This window comes from Brassica napus, chromosome A4, assembly GCF_020379485.1.
Source record: "Brassica napus cultivar Da-Ae chromosome A4, Da-Ae, whole genome shotgun sequence".
NCBI classification, from domain to species: domain Eukaryota; kingdom Viridiplantae; phylum Streptophyta; class Magnoliopsida; order Brassicales; family Brassicaceae; genus Brassica; species Brassica napus.
This window is the reverse complement of record NC_063437.1, coordinates 20968605-20986376: the sequence shown is the minus strand read 5'-3', so window position 1 is coordinate 20986376 and position 17772 is coordinate 20968605. Positions and strand designations below refer to the sequence as shown.

Below are 17772 nucleotides of genomic sequence, written 5' to 3'. Positions count from 1 at the left end.
GTTGTCACTTGCATTATTTTGGTACCTCATTTTATTCTTCAATGTAAAGAAGATGTTTAACAGTTTTTAAGTCACTATCATTCCACTCTTTACAAAATAAAAATTTATAGATTATTTTGTTCACAAAATTTATTTTAGGTCTCAAATAAATTAAAAACATTTTGATCTTGCTGACTGACCAAAAATACAAAAAAATAATTAGGCCTTTGTTATTTTTTAAAGAAAAACGATCGATACAACTTGTATAAAGAAATCAAGAAACTAAATCTTACGTTATGAAGGGTGAATTTAACGCAAGCAATGCTAAGGACATCCCTGGTTTAATGCATGTTTCCTGTATTTCACGACTCTATATTTATTCATTACCTATTGTAAAATGTTTTGAAGGTGCATTGTCACATTTTTATATTCTTTATCGATTGGTGAATCCTCTTTGGTCTAATTAACAACCAACCCGTTTTGAAATCTATCCAAAACGTTGACTGATCATTAATCTACTGATCTTGCAATTTATAACATGGTTTCTACTAATTATCTTTAGTTCTGCTTACTAATATTTTAAGTTAGTTATATTTCGAATTGAATTCAAATGACTAATGATTTTCTGTTATTCACCACTCACCAGGGAGTCCAGGATTTAATTTAGTGATCCGAAAATCAAAGAATTTGAACATGCATGTGAGATATGTATACATAATGAAACTTTATTAACTCACCATTCACTAATAGTCAACTTTATATAATAAATAATAACAAAAATACATACAAGGTATAAAGTACAATCATATATAAGATACACCATTGCTAAAAAAAAATATAAGATACACCAAATATTCTTCATTTATTCAACCTTTAATCAATCTAAAAAGAGAAAGAGATACCAAATCTATAGTACCCTTAATTATACTAACTATATTCAATAAACCCCAAATCATTAATGCCCATAAATCTTTGTCAAATTTGACTAGTATAGTTTCCTGCACAGTTACGGTTACCGGTAATGCTTTACATGGAAATTTATATCGTGATCATTAGTATTTTCTTAAACTAAATCAATCATATTCATATTACAGAATCTGGGTACAAGTTGACGAAATTAAATATTAATAAAATAAAATATAAACTTCCATATACAATCATAATTGATTTTGCCTCAAATTAAACCTTTACCTTACTAACATAACATTCCTATAAATTCCCCTCTCACACACCTTCTTCTCCGATATCAATTCATCCTCAATAGACTAACATTCTCTGAAAAAAACACAAAAAATGATTCACAAAACATCAGGTCTTCTTCTTCTTCCTCTGACTCTCATCTTTCTTGATTTCATCCTAATCTCATCATTAGCCAACCCGACCCCAATCACATCCCTCAATGTCTTAACCTACGGAGCTAAACCAGATGGCTCAAAAGACTCAACCAAAGCCTTCTTAGCCGCGTGGGAAGCCGCATGTGCCTCTCCGAATCCCACAACTATTATTGTACCAAAAGGACGGTTCTTGGTCGGAAACCTTGTATTCCAAGGCAACAAATGTACGAATGCTCCAATATCTTTTCGTATAGCCGGCTCAATTATTGCACCGGAAGATTTTAGAGTTATCGCAAGCTCACTACAATGGATCATGTTCGATGGAGTCACTAACGTTTCAATCTACGGTGGTGTACTTGACGCACAAGGCTCTAGTTTGTGGAAATGCAAGAACAGTGGTGGCAAAAAATGCCCTACTGGCGCTAAGGTTCGCTTGACCCACAAGTAACTATAAACTTCCCTGATATACATGCAGTTTATATATTAACTTTACTTGTTTGTGAACTGTTTTTGCAGACTTTGTTATTTACTGATTCGAATAACATCAGTATCTACGGTTTAACGTCGATCAATAGCCAGAAGTTCCATATAGTTATCGACCAGAGCAATAACGTTAAGATTGACGGCGTTAAAGTTTCTGCTGATGCGGATAGCCCTAACACCGATGGGATTCACATCGAGAACTCTCACTCAGTGAATATCACTAACTCAAGAATTGGAACCGGGGACGATTGCATCTCCATCGGTCCAGGATCCACTCATGTTTCTATACAAGGCATTCAATGCGGTCCAGGCCATGGCATCAGGTAACAAAAATATTCGTTTCTTGCCATACAAGTTACTTAATATCTTAACCTGTTTGTGGATCCTCCAAAACAGTATCGGGAGTCTTGGGAGATCAGAGGACGAGCAAGGAGTGGAGAACGTGATGGTGAGTAACGTGGATTTCATGTCAACGGATAACGGAGTTAGGATCAAGACATGGGGAAAAGATAGCAAGAGTTTCGTACGAAACATTGTTTTCCAACATATTAAAATGAAGATGGTCAAGAACCCGATTATCATAAACCAACACTATTGTCTTGACAAACCTTGCCCTAAAAAGGTATAGAAAATAATTAACCGTATCTTATATTACCTTTAATTATTTATATATATTGAGTCATTTCATTTGTATACTTTATTTCAGGAATCTGGAGTTGAAATATCAAATGTGAGATATGAAGATATACAAGGGACATCGAATACGGAAGTGGCGGTTATGTTGGATTGTAGTAAGGATAAACCATGTACCGATATTGTAATGGGTAATGTGAATCTCGTCTTGCAAATGGTTAATGGGTCGGCTCAGGCTTCTTGCAACAATGCAAATGGATTAGCTAATGATGTCGTTGTCCCGTTCACTCCTTGTCTAAAGAGAGACTTGCTTTTGACATGATATATTGAAGGATCACCGAATCGATGTCGTCCCGATTGCTCCTTGACTAAAGATTAGTTTATGAAGCTAAATCAGTGAACGACGCTTTATTGTTTGCTAGTTGTTTTTTTTTTCCTTTGGTTTCTATGTTGCTACTTATTTTGATCTTTAAAAATTTTTGTACTCGAACTTATGGTATGAACTTTTAAAGTAATGATTAAAGTTTTGGCTCAGATCATTATATTTCAGTAACGTAAGGATAAACTTTGCTAACATAAGCAAAATGTTAACTGCACTTTCTAAAATTATAAAAGGTTTCAAATGATAGTAGTTTTCTTTATGAGTTTTAGCTATGATTTTTCTTTGGGGTTATGTAATAGACGATTAGATACTAGTCATCGACCCAAAAATGTAATAGATGAACTAACTTTTTATATAAAATTTCACATATGAATACATAAAGAAATCAAGAAACAAAATCTTACGTAGTGAATTGCGACTTTAACGCAAGCAAAGCTACGGACATCCTTGGTTTCATGCATGTTTCCTGTACTTCACAACTCTATATTTATTCATTACCTTCTGGCTTCTGTAAAATGTTGTGAATGTGCATTGCTACATTTCTATATTCTCTACCGATGGGAGAATCCTCTTTGGTCTAATTAACAATCAACCTGTTTCGAAATCTATTCAAAACGTTGACTGATCATTAATCCACTGATCTTGTAATTTATAACATGTTTTCTACTAATCATCAATTAATTCCGCTTACTTGTATGTTATTTATCTTTGTCAATTCAAATGACTTGTGATTTTCTGTTATTCAGCAGGGAGTTTAGGGTTTACTTTATCAAAGAATTTGAACAAGCATGTGAGATATGTATACATGATGAAACTTTTATTAAATCACTATTCACTAATAGTCATTAGTTCATATTTAAAAATAAATAATAACAAAAATACATACAGGGAAAACGTACAATCATAATTCATAAGATCTACCAAATATTTTTCATTTACTCAATCTTTAATCAATCTAAAAAGAGAAAGACTACTAAATCTATAGAACCTAATCAGTTTCAACCAAATATTCACCAATTAATTATACTAACTATTCAATAAACCCCAAATCATTCATAAATCTTTGTCTAATTGGACTAGTATAATTTCGTGCACAGTTACGGTTACCGGTAATGCTGTTTTACATGGAAATTTATCTCGTGAATAGTATTTTCTTGAACTAAATCAATAATATCCATATTGCAGAATCTGGGTACAAGTTGACGAAATTATATATTAATAAAATAAAATATAAACTTCCATATACAATCATAATCTATTTTGCCTCAAATTAAACCTTTACGTTACTAAACTAACATATAAATTCCCCTCTCACATACCTTCTTCTCAATATCATCCATCCTCAATAGACTAACCTTCTCTGAAAAAAAAACACAAAAATGATTCACAAAACATCATGTCTTCTTCTTCTTCCTCTGACTCTCATCTTTCTTGATTTCATCCTAATCTCATCATTAGCCAAACCGACCCCAATCACATCCCTCAATGTCTTAACCTACGGAGCTAAACCAGATGGCTTAAAAGACTCAACCAAAGCCTTCTTAGCCGCATGGCAAGTCGCATGTGCCTCTCCTAATCCCACAACTATTATTGTACCAAAAGGACGGTTCTTGGTCAGAAACCTTGTATTCCAAGGCAACAAATGTACGAATGCTCCAATATCTTTTCGTATAGCCGGTTCAATTATTGCACCGGAGGATTTTAGAGTTATCGCAAGCTCACTACAATGGATCATGTTCGATGGAGTCACTAACGTTTCAATCTACGGTGGTGTACTTGACGCACAAGGCTCTAGTTTGTGGAAATGCAAGAACAGTGGTGGCAAAAAATGCCCTACTGGCGCTAAGGTTCGCTTGACCCACAAGTAACTATAAACTTCCCTGATATACATGCAGTTTATATATTAACTTTACTTGTTTGTGAACTGTTTTTGCAGACTTTGTTATTTACTGATTCGAATAACATCAGTATCTACGGTTTAACGTCGATCAATAGCCAGAAGTTCCATATAGTTATCGACCAGAGCAATAACGTTAAGATTGACGGCGTTAAAGTTTATGCTGATGCGGATAGCCCTAACACCGATGGGATTCACATCGGGAAGTCTCACTCAGTGAATATCACTAACTCAAGAATTGGAACCGGGGACGATTGCATCTCCATCGGTCCAGGATCCACTCATGTTTCTATACAAGGCATTCAATGCGGTCCAGGCCATGGCATCAGGTAACACAAAAATTCATTTCTTGCCATACAAGTTACTTAATATCTCGACTTAATTTGGTTTGTGGATCCTCAACATAGTATTGGAAGTCTTGGAAGATCAGAGGACGAGCAAGGAGTGGAGAACGTGCTGGTGAGTAACGTGGATTTCACGTCAACGGATAACGGAGTAAGGATCAAGACATGGGGAAAATATAGCAAGAGTTTTGTTAGAAACATTGTTTTCCAACATATTAAAATGAAGATGGTCAAGAACCCTATCATCATTAACCAACACTATTGTCTTGACAAACCTTGCCCTAAAAAGGTAATAATTAAATTAAATAACCGTATCTTATTACCCCTAATTATTTATATATATTGAGTCAATTAATTTGTAAATTTTATTACAGGAATCTGGAGTTGAAATATCAAATGTGAGATATGAAGATATACAAGGGACATCGAATACGGAAGTGGCGGTTATGTTGGATTGCAGTAGGGAGAAACCATGTACCGATATTGTAATGCGCAATGTGAATCTCGTCTTGCAAAGGATTAATGGATCGGCTCAGGCTTCTTGCAATAATGCAAATGGATTAGCTAATGATGTCGTTGTCCCGTTCACTCCTTGTCTGAAGAGAGACATGCTTTTGATATGATATATGGAAGGATCACCGAATAGATGTTGTCCCGACTGCCCATTGACTGAAGATGAGTTTATGAAGCTGAATCAGTGAACGACGTCGTATTGTTTGCTAGTTGTTTTTTTCCTTTGATTTCTAGGTTGGTGCTTAAGTAGAACCTCAATAAATTAATAATCGATAAATTAATAATTTCTATAAATGAATAAATTTCACCAGTCTTAACTTAGACCGATTCAAAATTAGACATAAATTTATAAAATAATAAGATAATCATATTTTATATAATTATATAGTCCCATTAAAATTATAAATTAACAATTTATATGTATACATATTTTATATAAATAAGAACCTATTATTATATTGTTTGTTTTATATTCACAATGGAATTATCTTTATATTATATTCACACTTAATATTTTAAACTTTATGCAATATATATTATATATATACACCAAATAATATAATAAAATTAATACAAATGTCAAATTTCAAAAAATAACAATTAATTCTATACAGTAAAATCAAATAATTTTCTTATTTTAAAATACATATATCTTAAAATAAAAAATCTAAATAAGAATTTTTTTATAAATTAATATCTCTATAATTTAATAAATTTTCAAAGTTCCGACATTATTAATTTATAGAGGTTTTACTGTATTTTCAAGAATCTGGTGTAACCACCGGTCGGTCCGGTTTTAAAAACACTAGAGAAAGCAAAACAAACATCACTCTTTGTTATCTCCTGCTATGTCTGTATGATCTTCATCTTCCTGTACTCTAACTTTACTTCCACAGCAACTTCTCTTATGTTCTCCAGCCACATGTTTCTTCACTAAACTGCCTCTTGTTTCTGCAAGCTCCAACCTCTTCTCCAGAAACTCAGCATTCTCCTTCCAAACCTCTCCATTAGCATACACCTCTTTCTTCCATATCGGAACCGAAGCCTTCAGCTCATCAATCAAGAACTTGCAAGCATCTAAACCGTCCCCACGGTGAACAGACGAGACCGCCACGAACACGCTGGTTTCTCCAACAGGAACTGCCCCCAGACGGTGGGCGACAGCGATCTTATGGATGTCCCAGTTTGATCTAGCGGATGCGCAGATGGAGCTGAGGTATCTTGTTGCCATTGGTACGTATGCTTCGTACCTCAGCTCCATAACTGTTTTCCCCTCGAATGTGTCCCTTGTGGTGCCTGAGAATGTTGCTATGGCGCCGGCTTGTGGGGCGGTCACGTAGTCAATGTACTTGGCTATGTCTACTTTGTGACCTTCCTCCAAGATTTCTATAAGGTTATTCTCCTCTGAAGACATCTTTTAGTTCTTATGAGAGAGTACAAGCGAACTCTAAACTGTAGAGCCAATCAACAAACACCATTACTTATCAAAGAAAGCTAATTATCAGACAATTAGTCAAAGATCTAATGGAACAGAACAATCACAGAACCAGTGGCGGAGCCAGAAAGTTTTTGTATCGGGGTCAAATTTTTTTATCTCCAAATACATAATTTATAACCACGGAAAAACTATAAATATACTATATGATCATTCATATCTTAAAACTTGTTTACCATAATTATTTACTACAATTTAAAATAATTTTGATAAAACAAATCATAAAAGTTTTAGAAATTCATTATTGATGCGATATTGTAATATTATTTTTTGATGATTTTCATTGACTGATATTTTTTTGCCGATTCAGAAACTGATCCATTAGTTAACTGATAAATTTACATAATCATTGAATCATAATCATTTTTAGTTTGCTAAAATAAAGAAGAGAGTGTATAACAAAAAAAATAGAAAACTTATTTAAAAATTATTCGATCAAAAAAAATTATCTAAAAATTGTTTGGAAAACATGAGAGTTCTTCCTCTTTGCGTTGTCCAGAAAAGAAGTACAAATCCTTTTTTTTCAAATTCGCTCATTATTGGACCTAATACAATTTGGGAGTTATTGAAATATGTAACTAACACTTATTATAAAAACGTGTTTATTGAAATCTAAGCTAAAATTAATATAAATCAAATGTTTAACAAATAAAATAAACATATTATTTATATAATTTTAAATTATCTTCAATCTTTAATGTTTTGTGATTATATTTGTGAAATTATATTTTTAGTGGGGTCAAATTTTCATTTTTAATGGGGTCAATACAAATTTTCTTAAATAAAAAAATTATTTTTTAAAAAAGTAGTGGGGTCAGCTGACCCCACACCTCCTTCATTGCCTCCGCCCCTGCACAGAACACACAGAGATATCTTAATACAATGAAAGTTTTGATACTTTTCTCTCTTTAACAGCTACACAGACAACAAAACATCGCAAAGAACCAAAGATTAGAACTTGACCTTTCGGGGTTTGGTAAGGACAGATGATAATGAAGAAGAAGAGCATGTGCTCCACAATCACCTCTCTTTTTGGACTAATAGGCTGGTGAGAGAGAATTTGATTAAGACAAAACACAAACGTTTATTGTCAAAGTCTCTTCTTTTTTTTTTTAACCAAAAGCGACGTCGTTTTCGGAGCTACAGTGAAGCGTCTCTTCAAAGGAGAGAGAAGCATCTCTCTTTACTTATCTTTGTGGATACAATTTTGGGAAAGTGAGTGAGAGACGAAAGATCATCAAACCATGGCTGCTGCTACATCTTCTTCCTCTGCTTTCCTCCTTAACCCGTTGACTTCTCGCCACCGTCCTTTCAACTACTCTCCACAGCTAGCTTCTCTCTCCTTATCCTCTAGAAAGGCGGCTGCTTTCACGCTTAATAGCCAGCGCCAGAGGTGTGAGGATGTTGTGTGCAAGGCTGTGTCTGCGAAGGTAGAAGCTGGAGTTGAAAGTCTCAACATCGCCGAGAATGCCGCTCAGGTTGATAAAGTTTATTACTTTGTGGGAAGACAGTAACTAAATTGAGCATAAAGTCTCTGACTTTGACTTGTTTTGTCTAATCTTTGTTTTGCCTCAGCTTATTGGGAAAACTCCAATGGTGTACTTGAACAATATAGTCAAGGGCTGTGTTGCAAGTGTTGCTGCTAAGCTTGAGATCATGGAGCCTTGTTGCAGTGTCAAAGATAGGTTTGTTATGTAACCAGTTTTGATTTATTGGTTGGTAGGTACGTTCACATGTTTATTTTAAGCTTATGCTGTTTTGGTGGTTTCAGGATTGGGTTTAGTATGATCACTGATGCTGAGGAAAAAGGACTTATTACACCTGGAAAGGTATTGTGAAAAAAAGCTCATCATTCTTTGGTGTTATAAGTCCTCTTATTTGATTTAATATATATTTTTTTTTGCTAGAGTGTTCTTGTGGAATCTACAAGTGGAAACACAGGGATTGGTCTTGCTTTTATAGCTGCTTCAAAAGGATATAAGCTTATCTTGACAATGCCTGCGTCCATGAGTTTGGAGAGAAGGGTTCTTCTGAGGGCGTTTGGAGCTGAGCTTGTGTTGACTGAGCCTGCAAAAGGCATGACCGGAGCTATTCAGAAGGCTGAAGAGATTTTGAAGAACACTCCCAACTCCTACATGCTCCAACAGTTTGATAACCCAGCCAATCCCAAGGTCTGTGGTTCCTGTTCTTTAATCTTGCAAGTATTTGTTAGTGTTTTTGAATGTGGTGAATATGCAGATTCATTACGAGACTACTGGTCCTGAGATTTGGGAAGATACAAGAGGCAAGGTGGATATACTGGTTGCTGGAATTGGAACTGGTGGAACCATTACTGGTGTTGGTCGGTTCATTAAAGAAAGAAAGCCTGAACTCAAGGTACCTAGCAAAGGATGTGGATGTTAAAAACTATATAGTATGAAAACTTATGTTTAATTTAGTTGATGTTTATGTGTATTAGGTTATTGGTGTTGAACCCACAGAAAGTGCAATACTTGCTGGAGGAAAACCAGGTAAGGAAGGCATTTGAACATTTTGCTTACTTGAAGCTGTGATTGATTTGTCTTGTGTTTTGGAGTGCAGGACCTCACAAAATTCAAGGGATTGGAGCTGGGTTTATTCCTAAGAATCTGGATCAGTCTGTTGTAGATGAATACATATCGGTAATGATCTGTTTATTTATGTTGGTTCTCTAAAACAAGACATGTGCTATTTTCTTGTTAGTTTTTTATCTTTTACTGAGCTGTGGTCTTGAGATTCAAATATTTACATGTTTTCCTTGCTTTCTTATCAGATATCTAGTGATGAAGCTATTGAAACTGCAAAGCAACTAGCTCTACAAGAAGGCTTGTTGGTTAGTCTTTTTTCTATTCATAATATCTCTGAGTGATAACAGCTTTTGAATGCATACGAGAAACCCTCTAATGACTAGTGAACTATTTTCAGGTTGGTATATCATCAGGAGCAGCTGCTGCAGCTGCAATCCAGGTCGCAAAGAGACCTGAAAATGCCGGGAAACTCATAGCTGTAAGTCCTCAATGCTTCCATCTTTGCTCTTTATCTTCTTTTCTTGATGGAAGTAGGTGATAAGAATTGATTTGTTAAGTCTTTTCATCAGAAGGATTCGATTCCCTGTTTGGCATATCGCATCTCCCTCACCTAACCCTTGTCCTGTATCTGTGACCGACCACTAGTTATATAGATTTATTGAGTTATTATCTATTTACAACACAGCAGCAGATAGAAATCATGAAGGAACCTTAGCCTAGTCTTACTGCACTTGAGCTTTGTTTTCTTTCTCAAGGAGTTGATTTACTTTACACGTCTAGTCACTTAAGGCCTTTAGATACCTACTCTTTGTGTTGGCTTCATCTCTTTGCCTCACTAACCCTTTGATCAGAAAGGGCCTCACTGAACCCTAGCCATTTGACCAGAAAGGAAAAAAGAGAGATCATGGAGCTTAGATGTCTATAGTATTATCCCAAAGTGGGGAACCAAGTGAAATTTTTAGCTATTCTTGAGTGAAAAGAGTGAGGAACAGATTTTGATTGAACTTTGATGTGTGAGTTGATGAATCTTTGTTGCCAGGTTGTGTTTCCGAGCTTTGGGGAACGTTACCTCTCGACAATGCTTTTCCAGTCGATCCGAGAAGAGTGCGAGAAAATGCAGCCTGAGATCTGAATTTCCTAATGTAATTTCTTGACCTACAAGGAACCTCTTCTTTGTATTTCTTTCTTGTTTTCTCCCTCTCACTATGTCAAACTGTATATTTGCATTTTACAATGTGCAACGCAATTGGTGTTTATTTAATAAAATAAATGCAATAAGGCGTAATTATTCCTTAAGTCATAGAATTATCAATTTAAAATAAAATGACTAGTTATAATAATGACTTTCCTTTTCTACGAATACTTACATGTTTAGAGCCAAAACACATAAGGAATAGGAGAAAAAATAATCATAATGTAGATAAGATTAGGAACACGAAATCTCAAGGTGTAATTATAAATAGACATGCTCGATGTCAAAAAAAAAAATATAGACATGTTCATACGAATAGTTCATCATCCGATAAACAAAGACAATATAATAATTAGCCAGAGAGATGATTAGGGCAGGACTAGTGGGAAAGAAAGTTCCATCTTACGACTCTCGATGGGACGAGAAGGGACACACCATGATCTCTCATATATTCGTTTCTTACAGCGAATTCATTACATGTGTTCAGTTTGGCTACTTGAAGGATGGAGCCCTAGTCTTGTCTGAAACGTTTGGTTTCTCTGAAGGAAGCTTTCGAACTGTAAGTTTTTGTATCCGTTAAAAAAAAAAATCCTTTTTTTACTTTTCCTTTGGTCTCTAATGAAGTTTTTTTATTTTCTTTTTGAACACATGCAGGTGAAACTGAATCAAGATGAATATATAACTGGATTGAGTGGCGTAGTGGAAAAGATGGGAGGAATAATAAATTTGACGTTCCACACTAACCGTGGGAAGCACGGGCCTATTGGACGTTCAAGCGATGGTTGTGGTAGAAGCTGTTCCACGATAGAGATTGATCCGGCAATAAGTGATAGAAGTGAGTTTAGTGGTTTCTTTGGGACTTACAATAGTCACTACTTGTCAGCGATTGGTATTTACGTGAGTCCCACTCCAATGACCGGAACGGTGGTTAAACGTGAAAACAATAAACCAAGCAACGCTCAATAGTTAGCCTTTTCGATTTTGTTGTTTAGTTCACTCTTAGTTTTACTGGAGGGAAGTCGTCTTAATGTTGTCTTTTTAATTCTTAACTCTCAGCTAATTAAAAGGGTTTTATTTTTTTTATCTTTTGTGTTGTTTTTGACCCATATGCATATGATATAAAGCGAAATATGATATGACATATTAGTATATTACTCAAGATGTTAAAAGCATTTTTCAAAAATCGTTTTGGTTATGAATGATTTGCCTAGGCCTAGCAGACGCATAAACGCTCACTAGACCAATTTTTAGAACAAGGTGTACTGCATGGTTACTGAGCTAGCAAGCAGATTCACTCGTAAAACCCCAATAATCCAGATCATGACATGGCTATTAGTTAGATTTCTACTTGACTCTTTTATATGATTCCCTTAATAGAGTTTTCTTGTTTCACAAACTCTCTTTATGGATTTTTTTTTTTTTACATAAACAGAAGAGTCTCTCGAGGGTTAATTCTTGAATTTACTTAGACCTTTTTCTTTGCTTGCTCCCCACAAATCTTCTAAAGAATCGGCGTATTGGCTTGTTTGCAAACAACCTCGCAGAAAAAAGGAAAATTAAAAATACTTTCGAATATATGTAATCAAAAGTAAAGAGGAAGGTACGAATAAAAGGCGAAAAAAAAATACATTACAATAAATTAAAAAGTTGAACAAGAAGAGATTAGGAAATGACTTAGATTACATTTTTGGTTTAGATCTTAAATTTAGTAAACTTACTCTTCTGAAGTTTTTTATACATTTTTTTTTATTTGGGGTCAACTCGTCTTAGTACCGATAGGAGTTGGGACGAGATGGGAAAAAACATGATCTCTAATATATATGTTACTTTCGACGACTATGGCATACAATCTCTCCAGTTTATATATTTTCATGAAGGAGCTCATGTCGAGTCTCAAAAGCACGGTTACTCCGGTGGTCAACACATCAAAAGAGTAAGTTTTAGTAGGATCTTGTTAACAATACGCAGATTTTTTTTTGTATTCTGACGAAGTTAAAGCAACTTATATACAGGTGAGACTGGAACACGATGAATATGTGACAGCGTTGAGTGGAGTCCATTATCAACATAGAATCACGTCTTTGACATTTCACACCAACAAGAGGAAGCATGGACCGTTTTGTAAGAAATTTGAGCATCTTAAAGACTGCAAGAGAGAAATTGATGTGGGGGTACGTGATCGTAGTGAGTTTGGTGGTTTATTTGGGTCTTTCGCCGAGAAAAAATATGGCTATATCTTAGATCAATCGGCATGTATGTCTCTCACAATAGAAGCAGCACTGACGCAGTCCCTAGAACCAGGTTTGGAGCTACCTATGATCACCAGCTCATTCCTTTGGAACCACTGGATCATACAACCACGAGACTTCATTACCAAACCCCGAAGATTGTCGACGGTTTTCCTGTCAAGCCTAGCCGAAGTTGTAAGTCCAAACTCAAAGACCGTACACTCTCCAAGATTAATAAAGCTATTCAGTTCCTTATTAACCTTTGATTAATATTTTTAGTTTGCTTTCATGCTAAGACGTTTGGTACTGTTGAGTTTTTGTTCCTGTGCTTTGAACTACAAGCTACGTACTTTAATGGATGAGTTTTTCATCTTTTTCATTTTTTTAAATAAAAATCAGTTTTCAGTTAACCTAATTGTTTTGGCTGAATGATTGTTCACTACGGCATCTGCTTATAACCATGCACCTTGACTTGCTTCTTTAAAACCTCTTAGACTTATGCATGGAATTGTAAAATGATATTCTCGCAAAAGCAAAGAGTAAGTGACCCATCCTTAGCTCATGCATGACTTGAGGTTTCTTCAATGTAATTTCAGACTTTTGCTATGCTTGATTCTCATGAGACACCACGTAAGTTTTTGTTCCTGTGCTTTGAACTACAAGCTACGTACTTGATCGCAATGAATTTGATGGCTTCTTTGGATATTATGATATGCTTATCGTTTGATCTCAATTAATTTCTATGCGAGATACATCTTACGTGGTGTGAATAGGATTAAATATGAGGAGTAATGAGATTTTTTTAGTACTCTAGTTTAACCTGGACTCATTTGTCTCAACAATAATCTCATTTCTTTGCTAGATATGAATCTTATGATGTATTGTGCTTCAAGAGTTTAATAAGAGCTGAAATAAAAAGAATCTGAAGAAGTTGATATTGCATTTTGGCCGAGTTGAGTTCAAAAATATTAACAATAGATAAAAATAATAGAATTAGAAAGTCTTTCTTGGTCACGATAAAAATAATAGAATCTGCAGAGCTCCTCAGTCTGATACAGACAAAGCTTTCTTCATCTTTGACACGAGACTAGGCAGCGTCTTCACAGCATCGTCAACGGTTTGGTTCACGCACTGCTCCAAACCAACTACAGCTTCATTCCTCGTCCTCTGGAGCTTCGCAGCCTCAAACTTATCTTGACAAGCCACAAGTGATCTATTCAACCTCTCCTACATTCATCAGTTAAAAAAAAAAACATTCATCAGTTAAAGTTGAATCAGTTAAGTGATCAAACTAAGTGATTATCAACAATAGACAAACAACCAACAATATCTTCACTGAAAGTTTCAGACTTCAATCTCTAAGAGACTCACTTGGAAGGCAGACATCTCATTATCAAAATGATTCTGCGCATTTGTAATAGGAACACTGCAAGTCTCTGCGCATTGGCTAATCTCAGCGTGTGTTCTTGTCCTATCAAAGCACTCGTACGCACATTTGAAGTAAGCTTTCTGCACCAATCCCAAAAAAACATACTCTTTACATAATCTCAGAACTAACAAAATATACACAAAGAAGCTAACTTTAACCGTTTAGCAACTACAGGGGAGAAAAACAGAGTAAAAGGGTATGTGAAAACTAACTTGGTTCCGACAAAGAGAGAGTTAAAAAGTAACCTGAAGGGTGAAGTTGATGTGGTCTTGTAATGGAGAGAGAAGAGACTGCGAGACAGAACTGACTTGGTTGACTTTGTTTCTGATTCTCTCTCTCACCTTCTTCTCCTCCTCCTCTATTGGATCCATTCTCTGTTTCTTTCCAAAGATGTGGAGAAAGAGGAAAAAAGTTCGAATCTTTACTCCTCCCCCAAGTTCATTGTTGGTATAGTCTGTAGCCTCCACCGCCTCCCAATGGCTGTATCTAACTTGTTGGGCCAAAGGCTTTGAATTTGGGCCTGGAGAGTCGTTAAAGAAGACCGGTTTAGGTGGTGGTTGCAAGACCGGTTCGATTCCAACATTATTACCGTTAGGAGAAAACGCACGCGTTTTGTGGCGATCGAGACCCGACTCAAACCTTTAAGAGAAATATAGCCGTTACGAAAGTCGCTAGCTTCTCTATAAATATTACAACACACCAACTCAAAAACACTTTAAATCAGACAACAAACCAAACCAAACTCAAAAACACTATCTATAATCAGACAACAAACCTTCTTTCTTCTCCGATTACATCCATGTCCGAAGAAGACCGCTAATGTCAAAATACAAACCTCCTTCCACTCTCTCTCTCTCTCTCTCTCTCTCTCTCTCTCTCTCTCTGTTGTAATCTCTTCACCGCCGGAAATAGTGAAGAATGGTTTCAGAGGAAGAACCAGCCGGTGGCACAGAGACCAAACCGGTTTCGAAATCGATCAGAGCCCAATCACTCGTTTCCTGAAGAAAGGCTCAAAGACTTGGTGGTGGAGCTCCCGGTTTACATGGCCGCCGTCCTCCACGCTGCTGAAGAAGTAAAAGTCTCTATATTCAGATCTGATTTTTGTTTAGCGAAAATCATTGTCTGATTTCTAAGATCTGTGATTCAGGTGTTAAGAGCTTGTTGCCAGAGACAACAAGAGGTCGACGATCATTCCCAGGCATCTTCTTCTTTTGCCGATTAGGAACTATGAAAGTTTTACCAAATCTCTTCGTTTTTTCCTTTTTTTTTATAGATTTTTTTAGAGTAATTTTGTATATATATTTTTATCATATTATATATATATATATATAGATAGAGAGAGATAGAGAGAGAGCAGAGAGAGAGAGAGGAGAGGGAGAGAGAGAGAGAGAGAGAGCGGGGAGAGAGAGGGAGAGAGAGAGAGGGGAGAGAGAGAGAGAGCGGGGAGAGAGGGAGCGGGGAGAGAGGAGCGGGGGGAGAGAGAGAGAGAGGGGAGAGAGAGAGAGGGGAGAGAGGGAGCGGGGAGAGGGAGAGAGAGGAGAGAGGGGAGAGGGGGAGAGGGAGAGGGGAGAGAGGGAGAGGGGAGAGAGGGAGGGGCGGAGGGGAGAGGGAGGGGGGGACGGGGAGAGAGAGAGGGAGGAGAGAGAGCAGGGGAGAGAGAGAGCGGGGGAGAGAGAGCGGGGAGAGAGAGAGCGGGGAGAGAGAGAGGGGGAGGAGAGAGAGCGAGGGGAGGGAGAGAGAGGGAGAGAGAGAGGAGGAGAGAGAGGAGAGGAGAGGGGAGAGGGGGAGAGAGAGCGGGAGAGAGAGAGGGGAGAGAGAGAGGAGAGAGAGAGAGAGGGAGGAGGGAGAGAGAGAGAGGAGAGAGAGAGAGAGAGCGGGAGAGAGAGGGAGAGAGAGAGCGGGGAGAGAGAGAGAGGGAGAGAGGGGAGAGAGAGAGGGAGAGAGGGCGGGGAGAGAGAGAGAGGGGGAGAGAGAGAGAGAGGGGAGAGAGAGAGAGAGGGGAGAGAGAGAGGGAGGGGAGAGAGGGGAGAGGAGGAGAGAGGGAGAGGGGGAGGAGAGAGAGGGGAGAGAGAGAGAGGGGAGAGAGAGAGAGAGGGGAGAGAGAGAGAGCGGGGAGAGAGAGCAGAGAGGGAGAGAGAGCGGAGAGAGAGAGAGAGAGAGCGGGGAGAGAGAGCAGAGAGAGAGGGGAGGAGGAGCGGGAGAGAGAGAGAGGGGGGGGGAGGAGAGGGGCGGGGAGAGAGAGGGCGCATAGAGAGAGAGAGAGAGAGCGGGAGAGAACGGAGAGAGAGGGAGGGGAGGGAGAGGGAGGAGAGGGAGTGGGAGAAAGAGAGCGCGGAGAGAGAGAGAGCGCGGAGAGATTGAGCGGGAGTGAGAGATTGAGCGGGAGAGATATAGAGAGCGGGAGAGAGGAGAGGGAGTGGGAGAAAGAGGGCGCATAGAGAGAGAGAGCACGGAGAGATTGAGCGGGAGAGATATAGAAAGCGGGAGAGAGAGAGGGAGGGGAGGAAGTCGGAAGCAAGGTGCTTCCGACCTTCATAAATATATATTAGTTTCGGTCATCAATGTACAAATTATTCTTTAGTTTAGGTTTATAAATTTTGGTGTTTGTATTTCAATAATCCGGGTTCACATTTTTTAAAGTGGGCTTGACATTTTTCATATTTTTTAAAGTGGGACTCACTTGATGCTGACGTGTCGTCTTCAGGAGAGAGTCATATATATTAATTGAGAATCATCCCCTATATATTAATTGAGAATCATTTTAAAAGTTGTAATCTTAGGTTTATACTAATTTAAAAGAGACACTACTGTATCATTTAATTAGGATGTCACTTAAGAATCAATTGAAAATCTAATTAATAGAAAACATTGTATTAACCAAAAATATAAAAAGCGTGTATTTTTTCCTAAATAAAACTACGGAATTACCTAATATAATTAACATATATATAGCAATTAATGACTATGAATAATAAAAATTTGATAACAATTTTTGCATCTTTTTTTCACTTTTGTTTAATTAAAAATTAAACAATCACATTAACCATATAATTAAAAAAATTAGATTATTTCTTATATGTTATATTTTGATTTTTAAATGACTTTAAATTACAATAATGAGGAAATCTTATATGTTATATTTTAAAAATTTTAAAATGACTTTAAATTACAAAAATGAAGAAAATTTATATGTTATATTTTTTATATGTTAGATTTTGTCTTATATGCTATATTTTGAATTTTTAAAACGATTTTAAATTACAAAAATGTAAATTTTCTGTAAGCATACGAGTACAAACATTAAAATGACATGTATC

At 36.8% G+C, this 17772-nt stretch overlaps 6 protein-coding genes across 6 annotated transcripts; 4 read left to right on the top strand and 2 right to left on the bottom strand.

Moving 5' to 3' along the window:
* The first annotated feature begins 12 nt into the window (after nucleotides 1–12).
* LOC106429282 (probable polygalacturonase At2g43860) lies at nucleotides 13–6021 on the top strand. The gene is made up of 4 exons (XM_013870026.3): nucleotides 13–1740; nucleotides 1830–2119; nucleotides 2193–2418; nucleotides 2503–6021. Exons 1-4 carry the CDS (start codon nucleotides 1273–1275, stop codon nucleotides 2749–2751), a joined length of 1233 nt encoding a protein of 410 aa, XP_013725480.2. The 5' UTR covers nucleotides 13–1272; the 3' UTR covers nucleotides 2752–6021.
* On the top strand, nucleotides 4191–5675 carry LOC106394184 (probable polygalacturonase At2g43860). Its single transcript, XM_048778245.1, has 4 exons — nucleotides 4191–4658; nucleotides 4748–5037; nucleotides 5116–5341; nucleotides 5427–5675. Exons 1-4 carry the CDS (start codon nucleotides 4191–4193, stop codon nucleotides 5673–5675), a joined length of 1233 nt encoding a protein of 410 aa, XP_048634202.1.
* Nucleotides 6022–6181: 160 nt separating the features above from the next.
* On the bottom strand, nucleotides 6182–8140 carry LOC106429292 (molybdopterin synthase catalytic subunit-like). The gene is made up of 2 exons (XM_013870038.3): nucleotides 8024–8140; nucleotides 6182–7017 (listed from the first exon to the last, which is right to left on the bottom strand). Exon 2 carries the CDS (start codon nucleotides 6977–6979, stop codon nucleotides 6392–6394), a length of 588 nt encoding a protein of 195 aa, XP_013725492.2. The 5' UTR covers nucleotides 6980–7017; nucleotides 8024–8140; the 3' UTR covers nucleotides 6182–6391.
* Nucleotides 7931–10902, top strand: LOC106429290 (cysteine synthase, chloroplastic/chromoplastic-like). Its single transcript, XM_013870037.3, has 10 exons — nucleotides 7931–8538; nucleotides 8636–8745; nucleotides 8832–8889; nucleotides 8968–9231; nucleotides 9299–9436; nucleotides 9519–9570; nucleotides 9641–9720; nucleotides 9852–9911; nucleotides 10004–10084; nucleotides 10646–10902. The coding sequence occupies exons 1-10, from the start codon at nucleotides 8305–8307 to the stop codon at nucleotides 10736–10738; spliced, it is 1170 nt and encodes a 389-aa protein (XP_013725491.2). The 5' UTR covers nucleotides 7931–8304; the 3' UTR covers nucleotides 10739–10902.
* Nucleotides 10903–11082: 180 nt separating this feature from the next.
* Nucleotides 11083–11881, top strand: LOC106429274 (jacalin-related lectin 24). Its single transcript, XM_013870017.3, has 2 exons — nucleotides 11083–11357; nucleotides 11453–11881. Exons 1-2 carry the CDS (start codon nucleotides 11163–11165, stop codon nucleotides 11762–11764), a joined length of 507 nt encoding a protein of 168 aa, XP_013725471.2. The 5' UTR covers nucleotides 11083–11162; the 3' UTR covers nucleotides 11765–11881.
* A 2038-nt stretch (nucleotides 11882–13919) lies between these two features.
* On the bottom strand, nucleotides 13920–14988 carry LOC106429249 (protein FAM136A-like). Its single transcript, XM_048778784.1, has 3 exons — nucleotides 14701–14988; nucleotides 14398–14535; nucleotides 13920–14253 (listed from the first exon to the last, which is right to left on the bottom strand). The coding sequence occupies exons 1-3, from the start codon at nucleotides 14824–14826 to the stop codon at nucleotides 14071–14073; spliced, it is 447 nt and encodes a 148-aa protein (XP_048634741.1). The 5' UTR covers nucleotides 14827–14988; the 3' UTR covers nucleotides 13920–14070.
* Between the last annotated feature and the right edge of the window lie 2784 nt (nucleotides 14989–17772).

Bases quoted from the DNA above. Each gene is read 5' to 3' on its own strand.
- LOC106429282 (XM_013870026.3), top strand. From the start codon at position 1,273: ATGATTCACAAAACATCAGGTCTTCTTCTTCTTCCTCTGACTCTCATC. The intron at 1,741-1,829 runs GTTCGCTTGACC...CTGTTTTTGCAG, and splicing joins AATGCCCTACTGGCGCTAAG to ACTTTGTTATTTACTGATTC. The intron at 2,120-2,192 runs GTAACAAAAATA...CCTCCAAAACAG, and splicing joins GGTCCAGGCCATGGCATCAG to TATCGGGAGTCTTGGGAGAT.
- LOC106394184 (XM_048778245.1), top strand. From the start codon at position 4,191: ATGATTCACAAAACATCATGTCTTCTTCTTCTTCCTCTGACTCTCATC. The intron at 4,659-4,747 runs GTTCGCTTGACC...CTGTTTTTGCAG, and splicing joins AATGCCCTACTGGCGCTAAG to ACTTTGTTATTTACTGATTC. The intron at 5,038-5,115 runs GTAACACAAAAA...TCCTCAACATAG, and splicing joins GGTCCAGGCCATGGCATCAG to TATTGGAAGTCTTGGAAGAT.
- LOC106429292 (XM_013870038.3), bottom strand. From the start codon at position 6,979: ATGTCTTCAGAGGAGAATAACCTTATAGAAATCTTGGAGGAAGGTCAC.
- LOC106429290 (XM_013870037.3), top strand. From the start codon at position 8,305: ATGGCTGCTGCTACATCTTCTTCCTCTGCTTTCCTCCTTAACCCGTTG. The intron at 9,912-10,003 runs GTTAGTCTTTTT...AACTATTTTCAG, and splicing joins CTCTACAAGAAGGCTTGTTG to GTTGGTATATCATCAGGAGC. The intron at 10,085-10,645 runs GTAAGTCCTCAA...CTTTGTTGCCAG, and splicing joins ATGCCGGGAAACTCATAGCT to GTTGTGTTTCCGAGCTTTGG.
- LOC106429274 (XM_013870017.3), top strand. From the start codon at position 11,163: ATGATTAGGGCAGGACTAGTGGGAAAGAAAGTTCCATCTTACGACTCT. The intron at 11,358-11,452 runs GTAAGTTTTTGT...GAACACATGCAG, and splicing joins CTGAAGGAAGCTTTCGAACT to GTGAAACTGAATCAAGATGA.
- LOC106429249 (XM_048778784.1), bottom strand. From the start codon at position 14,826: ATGGATCCAATAGAGGAGGAGGAGAAGAAGGTGAGAGAGAGAATCAGA. The intron at 14,536-14,700 runs GTTACTTTTTAA...GGATTGGTGCAG, and splicing joins ACATCAACTTCACCCTTCAG to AAAGCTTACTTCAAATGTGC. The intron at 14,254-14,397 runs GTGAGTCTCTTA...TGATGAATGTAG, and splicing joins ATGAGATGTCTGCCTTCCAA to GAGAGGTTGAATAGATCACT.